Source organism: Arachis ipaensis, chromosome B08 (genome assembly GCF_000816755.2).
Source record: "Arachis ipaensis cultivar K30076 chromosome B08, Araip1.1, whole genome shotgun sequence".
Lineage (NCBI taxonomy): Eukaryota > Viridiplantae > Streptophyta > Magnoliopsida > Fabales > Fabaceae > Arachis > Arachis ipaensis.
Window position 1 is genome coordinate 106,685,590 of NC_029792.2, and position 9,600 is coordinate 106,695,189.

The following is a 9,600-nucleotide window of genomic DNA, read 5'->3' on the forward strand; positions in this document are numbered from 1 at the left end:
GGACGCAGGGACGCAGTTTATTTAAGAATTTTATAATTCTTTTCTATAAGACACTTAGGGAAAGGCGAGAGAATAATGTGAAGATAAATTATATTATGGAATGATAGGAAAGAAAAGAAAAAGAAAGAAAAGCAAAGCAAAGATTAAAAGAATTTAAAGAACCTCTGCCACATGAGAGCAGAGAATAGGAATAAAAAAAACGAAAGAAAGAACGAAACGAAAAGGGGATAAGTAGAAGTAGTATTGTTTGGCCTTGAGAACGAGTTGAGATAATTATGTACCTGCTGAAAACGAGCAGAGATATGGTGGTGAGTCCACCGAGATTTGCTTCCAGAGATACATCGGCCAATGCAGGGGATGGTCGCACCTGTAAGACAGAGGTTGCTTATAGAGGTTATCAATACATACATTGGCTAGAGAGAGCATCACCTGTAAGACCGAGGTTGCTTACAGAGGTTATGTTTGCATATATCGGCTCAAGAGAGTCGTACTTGTAAGACAGAGGTTGCTTACAGAGGTTATGGCACTGAAAACCAAACTCAGACAAAGGTTGCTGAGTTGCGTCGGGTGCGGGTTAAAACCGACATATGAGCTCATTACCTGCAATAGGGATAAACATGTATATATAAAATGATTGTTTAAATTCTATGTTCTTTAATTGTTGAACTAGATGGTACCTTGTTGATTGTTATTGCTGACAAAGTATATATAAAATGAACTTAACTCCTAATCCCAACCCTACTAAGAACTCCCAAATTCTTACCCCATATTTTCATCCATTTCAGCTACAGGTGCAAATGTTTAGTCCGGAGCTACATGAGCATAGAAGATTATATTCATGAGTTGAGTTGTTAGAATTTATTTTTCCCTCCCCGGCTATTATTTTGGTTTTTAGAGTGGTAGGACTTATAATGGAAATTATTTAAATAAGTATATATATATATTGCTATGTGAATATATATGTATTTTGTGATTAAGAGGTTTAAATAAAGAACTTTTTATTTTCTTGATTAAAGTTTCGGTTCGTGTTTGCGAAGGCTCAATATTAAATAAAGATAGTATATAATTTAAAAGGTTTAGAGATAAGTAGCGCTCAAACTTTTAGGACGATAATGAAATGCTAAAAGTTAGGGTGTTACAATGAAACTATAAAGATCAATAAAATAATTAAACCTATAATATACAAAATATAACAATCCAGTCATGGTTGCAGGATAAATAGCTAGCCTATATAATAAGTTTGAGAAATTTAGATTGAATTTCAGTTTCATGACTCCGCGTGGCACATGTAAAACAACTACAAATAAATAAAATAAGTAAATACTTTAAAGGGATAAGTATTATTTTGGTACGTAAGGTTTGAAGTTAAAATCAAAATCGTTCATAACTTTTTTTCTATTTAAAATGGTCTTCAAGGTTACATTTCAAATTAAAATAATCTTTTAAAATTTTTTTGCACAAAAATATCTTTATGTTTATGTCTGATTTCAATTCTATCATCCACCACCACTCTTTCTTATTCTCACCAACTACCAGCCATTCTCCTTTTTACAACTATATATCTATTTCATCTATTATCAGCAATAACATAGTATTCAAATTCAAGATTTCATCAACAATAACACAACATTCAAATTCAAGAACAACACCAATAACATTATTCATTTCGATTCAATCCTTTAAACTCAACAACATCATCACAATAATTCATGTTTTTTGAAAATAAGAGTGAAAAAAATTAAGACAGACAAAGACAAGAGAGATGTGAGTTCAATGAGAGAGGAGAAGAAGAAAGAAGAAGGAGAAAGGAAGAGTTGGGCAATGACTTCGTTGTCGTTGCGGCTGGTTGGGTCGCTGAAAAAAGAGATTGAGAAGAGACGGAGAACATCGGGAGAGACAGAGAGAGGGGGAAAGAAGAGGAGACCTGAAATTTGTTTATCCTCTTCTACTTCCGTTGCCACTACCGTCTAAACCACCGCCACTGCTACTCTTCAAAATTGTCGATGAAAAAGGGAGAAAAAGGAGATCTGAAACCGCCATCGCTGTTACTCCTACTCCCTCTCTTTGTTTACTGTGTCGACGGCGACGGTGGCACTATACCCCACCAGCATTGTCTCTTCTCCTCCTCTCTTTTTCTTCCACCAAATTCTGTTGCTCCTACTCCCTTCTCTCTGTTTGCTTTTCTTTTTTTTCTTTCATATGAATGTAAGTAAGTGAAAGGGAGAAGAAGAGTATGATGGTGATTGAGATCAAAGAGAAAAGATGAAAGGGAAGGGTTAGTGAAGTAAAGGCAAAATGATCAAAAGGTTAATTTTGAAAACAATTTTAATGTTGAGAATTATTTTGAATAATAAAAAAAAAATAGAAATAATATAATTTTGAGCCCAAATTTTAGGAATCAAAACATTACTTATCCCTACTTTTAAACTAATCCTTACAAATTTCACACTTGAATTTAATATGTTCTTTTTCTTTTTTAAATAAACTTGATACTCAATATTGTCTTCATGAATCCAATTAAGGTGAAGACTTACAAATAGTTGTCCACGTAAAGTTAATCATTCAAATTCTTTAGATAATTTAACAAACAATAAAGCTTTACATCCAAGCAAAATACTTAACCAAGTCTAACAAAGTTGTTATAACAACTTTTTAAATCACGCGCCTTCTTTTCCTTCTCCTTCCCTGTTTCCTTCTCCTCCTTCTCCTCCTCTTCTTCCTCCTCCTTCCTCTTCTGAATTCGCGCACGCAGGTTCTTCTTCTTCCCTCCTTCTCCTCCTCCTCCTCCTCCCCCTCCTCCTCCTCCTCCTTCTTCTCCCCCAATGTTGCGTCTTCTTTTTTTTCTTTTCTTTTTTCGTTATCGTCATCACCAATAACACCAACATTTTGGTAACATCTTTATTAGTTCTGATTTTCTCTGATGCCACCATTAAATAATTTTGATTCATTTCTTAGTTTATTTCGGTTCATTTGTGTGTTAATTGAGATTCACTTGATACTGCTGATAAGTATTGACCAAATTTTTTATTCTTTAAGTAATTTCGGTTCATTTCGATCCAAAAATGAATTTGATGTGCTTTTGTTAATGATTAAGTATTTTTAACTGTTTGTTCAAATCTGAACTAATTTCGATTCATTTGTGTACTAATTGAGGTTCACTTGATGCTGCTGATAGGTAGACCAAATTTTTTAGCAAAGAAGAATGAAATTATTCATTATCACTTTATTCAATTGCATTAGATTCCACTCCATTCCATTCAATTAGTTCAGTTTTGAACAAGCAGTCAAAAATACTCAATTATCAACAAAAACATATCCAAATCATTCCTGAATCCAAATGAACCTCAATTAAACTAAGAAATGAACCCAAATTACTTAAGGAATAAAAAATTTGGTCAATACTTATCAGCAACATCAGGTGAACCTCAATTAACATACAAATAAACCGAAATTAGTTCAGTTTTGAACAAGCAGTAAAAAAGACTCAATCATCAACAAAAACACATCAAATTCATTTATGGATCCAAATGAACCTCAATTAAAAGGAGAAAAAGAAAAAACACAGCAACAATAACAACAATAAAAGAACGCCGATTGAGAAAAAACACACACAGAAGAAAGAGGAATACAAAGAAGAACGAAGAAAAAGAAGGAATTTGAAGACAAAGAAGAAAGAATGCGAAGAAGAATAAAGAATAATGCGTAGAAGAAGAAACGCGAAGAGTTTGCGTTAGTGAAGCACGTGTTTATACGCTTGTGTAATAAAAATGGTTTTTGTTGAATTTAGACTAACTTAATTGAACTTGATTGCCAAAAAGATTTGGATGTGTAATTCAACTATTTAATAAATTTGACTAAATTAAAATATAACCATTTCTAACTATCAATGCTATATGAATACAAGTACATATGAACTTTCACCACCAAATTAATCCATGCAAAAACTTTTGATATGGAAGTGTGTGTCATAATTTTAACTGCTTTGTGATTGTACCCCAAATACAAATATCTACGTTAATTGTGACAATATAATAACAAAACCAAAACAACGATCTCATAGAAGCTTCAAGTTACATAATGAAGGCAAATATGGCTAACTAGTAAGTTAAAATTTACAACAAAAAATGTTCTGATTGGCAATAACAAAATTCAACAATCAAATTACAGTTTTATGTTTACATGATTCTTCCTCCTTCAAAGAATGAAGCTTAATAGCTTATACAAAATTTTACCTAGCAAACATAAATAAAAAATCTTGAAAGAAATAAATGACACTGCAGAAACCTGCATTCTTATTCTCCACAAAAATTGGGTGAAATGCATGCATTTTCCCTTGTTTCAATCCCTGTCCAGATTCTGAAATATGTAAAACCCAAACTTGTTCTGAAACAGTTCTTCCCAACTAAATCAGGAAAGAACATCTGCATCGCCAAAAATATCGCATTGCTTGCTTGCTTTCCGGCTTCCCAGGGATAGTATGACTTCATGGCTGATCATCAAGCCAATCCTTGCGAAAGCAATGCTTCATCTCGGTGAGCTTTTTCAGCATCATTCCCAACACCATCCATCATGCCTGCATTAAACATGATTCTTCTTTTGTAGACATTGGCCAAAACGGAGATAGCTCCACCACTTTCCCTATTATAATCAGTGTTGGTGACACCAAACCAGCGGATGTAATCTTCTCGGAAAGGTCCTTCAGTTTTGCGAACACCTACACGATTTCAAATAATATGCATGATCAGAAGAACCTAGTAGCTTTGATTATGCACAAACAAATAACAATGGTGACTTTGTAGGTAAGTTGGATGCAACATCTAAACAAAAAACAAACACAAAAATAAAAACAATTATAATGACTTGGCCTGTAGACTGTAGTTCCAGATGCAACTTCTTAAGAACTTTCAAATTCGTTCTTTTATTATCAAGAGTACTTTGTAACAATAACTTTTTCAAGATTGATAACAATGAAAGGCATCGTTTCTTACAAAAACAAGGTGGTCGTATTTAGAGAGGGACAGACACAAGTAACTCCAATACTGCACTTGGAAGAATAGTGGGTCCTGTGCAGGAGCCTTATATACACATTCATTAAAACTAATAGTTTCAATTTTTTATGTAAAAGGATGAAATGAATCATAACAATAAATAAGAGGAACAAGGGACACAAAGTTGTGTTGCAAGAGTATAAGCCTTATCATGAATTGCAAAGTTATTCTTTGGGAAAGCATGACTAAACAACCAAGTGTTTTGGTTGTGTACATGCGAATTATGAGGAGAGTGAATGATTGAAGGAAAGGATCAATAAAAAGACTTCAAATATAACAAGAAAAATAAACTTTTGAAGGAGGATTTTGAAAGAGGTAAGTTTGAGAGGCATTCAGGATAAATGCAGACATAAAGCATAGGATTCAATCTAGATGGACAAATTGAAGAAGAGCCATTCAAGTATTATTTTTTATGAAAAAATACCATTGTTTTTATTTATTTATTTATTTTCTTTTTTGTATTCACAACTATAAGATCACAATGTTGTATAGAACTGAAAATTTGGCAATACGATCGAACTAGTAATGAACGCATCGAAAAGAAAGTTGGGATAAAAAGAAACAATGTGATAATGATGATAAATATCCTCTAGAGAAGGCCTTTAGTAGCTCTCTCAAGTAGAATACGTAAACTGATGGTAGTTTAATAGCTAGCTAGAGATAAAGGGAGAATTATTAAACTATAGGTAAGACAATCAAAAGAGGTTTAGATTTTAATGGTTTGAGTTAAAAGGTGATTTATGACAAGACACTATGGTTTAATACATGTAATTACCACCATCTAGTGGGGCAAGACCTAACTATTACTATCGCTATATAGATGTGTACGTATTTTCCAACTAACGCTCAATATCATAGGTTTGTTGCATAATAAGAATTTCACGAGTTTTAAGATAGCGCATTAATAATTTATTAATTTTCCATATGATACTAAAGCAACTCCAACAGCAAAAATGTTACTAGTGAGGTAAAAGAGAAATGGTTAATTCCATGGTAAGTCATAGCGCTCTTAATTTAATAGTGTCAGTGTCAATGATGACTATAAATGAATGCTATGTGACAAACAAACAAGTAGTTAATCAATTTGATATATTGAGAACGTGAAAAGGAAGATATAGTTATGCTTACCGTGCGCTGTTGAGGTGTTGTCCCTCGCTCAATGGCTGCAGCTGGAGTCTCGGGGGACAAACCATGACACATTAATTTCTGTGCAAGTGAAGGGAGGGTTGACAAGCCCATATAAACCACCAATGTAGAATCAGGATCGGCTGCATTTTTGGCTACAAATAGAGGATCAGTTCCACCTTTCCTTGAATGCCCCGTGAGGAACCTCACGCTATTTGCAATACCACGATGAGTTAACGGAATCCCCAGCTCTGCTGCTATTCCAGATGCTGCAGTTATGCCTGCAAGGAATGAGAATAACTGATTATGGTAAAGTCACAAACCAAACACGATCAACTAAAAAGGGGAAAAAAACCTAAAAGAATAAGTGGTAACATGAACACCAATCATCTTCCCTGTCAAATTGCCAATTCAACAAGGCACTTTGTGCTTTGCGATGTAGAGTAACCAGTGAGTGTATCGTATTCTAATGAAAAGTGCCACTTTAAGTTGGATTAACCATAAACTTGCTTAGAAAGCAATGGATACACAATGAAAATACTCGGTCACTATTATATAAAGTATAAGACATGCCTGATTGATCCACAGATACCTGTTTCAAGATTAAATAACAAACCATTTTCCATAATGACTATTGACTCTATTTGGCAAAAACCGATTTTTATCCGTGGCAACTATATAACACAATGGAGCATTGGTGCCATCAACATTATGATTTATTAGGATCCAAAATCTTTGTAGTGCCAAATTCGTCTTAGTAAGATAAAGACACTAGAAGCATACCTGGAATAACTTTCACTTGGATACCTTGTTGCTGCAAAAAATCCATTTCCTCTCCACCCCTCCCAAACACCTACATATACCAAACAGATGTAAAAAAAAAAAACATAAAATAGCATACAGTTGATCATCCATGACAATGCAATGCATCAAATTGCTTCACCAACAGACAACCCCAAATGAAAACTTACCAATGGATCACCCCCTTTAAGTCTCACAACAGTGGCCCCGGCTTCTGCAAAGCTCAGAAGAAGCTCATGTATTTCCTCCTGCCACAATTCAACCAACAAAAAAAAATTCCATTTTTATCAATATAAAAGGGGGTCTAAAACACCAAATCCTAACTAACTCAAGCAAGAACTCTTCATAAAGGGATCAAAACATAGTCACTACAAAACCCGATATGGGTATAGGAAACCCGGTATGTCTCACCACGCAATTCGCTACATTTTGTTATAAAATTACTAGTATTCCTTTAGAGAGATCTCGGTAATTCAGTACACGATACACAAGTGAAAGAGAGAATTCATTAGGGAAAACAAACACAAACTACAAAAAAGAAAAATTACACATACAAAATCAGAAAAAAAATTGAAAATTTCAAATTGAGCCATAACCCATCATAAAAATTTTTTAAAAGAAACCAAAATCAACGTGTAAACAACAAACATCAATGCATATCATCAACACAAACAGTCAATACTCTAATTCAAGCAATAAAAAGCTCTACTACAACAAAACATAGTCCAGATATATAAAATCGGAAAAATTCCCAATTCAGCAATAAAGACCGATCAGAAAAATTGAAAAGAAACTGAAACAGTACCTGAGTTCTGCTATGGTAGCCAGCAGTTTTTCCCACATAGAGAAGCCTAGCATGAGGAGCAACCAAATCCAAGACATCATTAGAGACCAACCTATCATACAGCAACAAATCAGCACCTTTGATAACTCTCACAGCCTTCAATGTCAACAACTCAGGGTCCCCCGGACCAGTTCCAACCAAGAATACATTCCCCAGTACACATTTTCCTTCACTGCTACACTTCCCTTCACTCTCCCTCTTCTCCCTCAGCACCTGAAGCAGCTTCTTTAGTTCTGGAAGCTGGAGAGCTATGTCATCTTCCCTTATGGAGCCCAAATTGGAAGACACTATAGGCTTATTGTTGGTGGCGGTGTTGGTGTAGAGCCATTGGTCTCTTTGGAACCTCTCTATGGAGTGCTTCTCTGTGAAGGGTGAAGAAGAAGAAGAAGAAGAAGAAGAAGAAGTGGTGCAGCAGTTGATGGAAAAAACTCGGTGGTAGTGGGTTGTGGTGAAAGCGGAATAATGAAGAGAGGGGAATGATGCAATTTTGTGAAGAGCCATCTGGGGTTGTTAGTAGAGAGAAAGAGTCGGGGTGGTTTGAAGTAGGGGTGTTCACAGTGAAGTTTGGATCAGTTTGAGCCAAAACCTAAGGATCCAAACACTAATATTCCTTACGGTTTGGTTAGGATTGGATAATTTTTCTACAGATAACGATCGAATTTCCAGCTGTTTGGGTTGGATTGGATGCACAGCTTTTGAATAACAACAACAAAATGAAAAGTATCACGTCAACACCAACAATCCAACATTACTTAAAATCATTCCTCAAAAGCATAAGGTTCATAATATGTCATAAGATTCTTTAAGAAGCTAAGAATGCTTGGAAATGAAGCTGTGATAAACATCCGTTCAAATCTTCACCAGAATCTTCTTCATCCAATTCAGGAATTCGGGCAAGATCTAAGACAAATAAATAAATAAATAAATAAATATTAATAAGTTGTGCGAAATATTGGTAGTGACATTGTGGTTGAATGTTGAAACCGGAATCAAAACTTCTGCTTTAAGCTTCTAAGGACAATAAAATAAATTTGTAATAGAAAACAAACATAATTCAAAACAATCATTGACTAAAAAAAATTAAACAGCATCAGCAACAAGAATGTAAGAATCAAGAAACAACAGCAGCAACACTACCAACTACCAACTAAGAATAATAATTTTAGCTCTTAGATTCTAAGGATACTGAAATAAATTTATCATCGACAACAAAGACAACTCAAAATTATCAGAGGCTACCAAAATGAAACAGCAGCAGTAGTAATAAGGGTTTAAACAGAAGAAACAACAATGTAATTAAACAGAAGTAGAAAACAGTACCAAGAGCAGCGACGAAGCTCAACGAGATGGCAATGCTCCACGAGAAGCGGAAGTGAACTCTGTGCCACTGTGAGTCGCGGAGGAAAAGTTGGAGACGCTAGGGCTCTGTGTCTCTGGGACGAAGAAGAAGAAGAAGAAGAGAAGGGGATACGGCAGCAAATAAAAGTAAAATTTTTTTAACTATTTTTTTACTAAAAATATTATTTATCATAATTATTAATTACAATTTATACTTTTATCCTAATTCGCCGTCCATATTTATAGTTAGGGATAAGTATGATTTTGGTCCCCAACGTAGAGACTGAAAATTTATTTTGTCCTCGGCCTTTTTTTCGTTATAAAATGGTCCCCAAAGTTTCAGTTTGTTTTAAAATCGTCATTTTTACCAATTTTATTTTTTTATTACCAAACTACCCCTCATTAAAAAATTTATAAAATAAAATAAATATAAAATAAATAAAA

General features: G+C 34.4%; 1 protein-coding gene across 2 annotated transcripts; it reads right to left on the minus strand.

The window, feature by feature from the left end:
• Positions 4,033 to 8,213, minus strand: LOC107613194 (uroporphyrinogen-III C-methyltransferase; the record flags this gene model as incomplete). 2 transcript variants are annotated; one of them, XR_001613963.1, is given in 6 exon segments in its annotated part: positions 4,033 to 4,449; positions 4,481 to 4,714; positions 6,177 to 6,454; positions 6,957 to 7,026; positions 7,145 to 7,222; positions 7,780 to 8,213. XR_001613963.1 is itself a non-coding variant. In XM_016315081.1 (5 exon segments), coding segments are annotated over 5 exon segments (1,007 nt in total), but the record flags the coding sequence as incomplete, so codon positions are not given.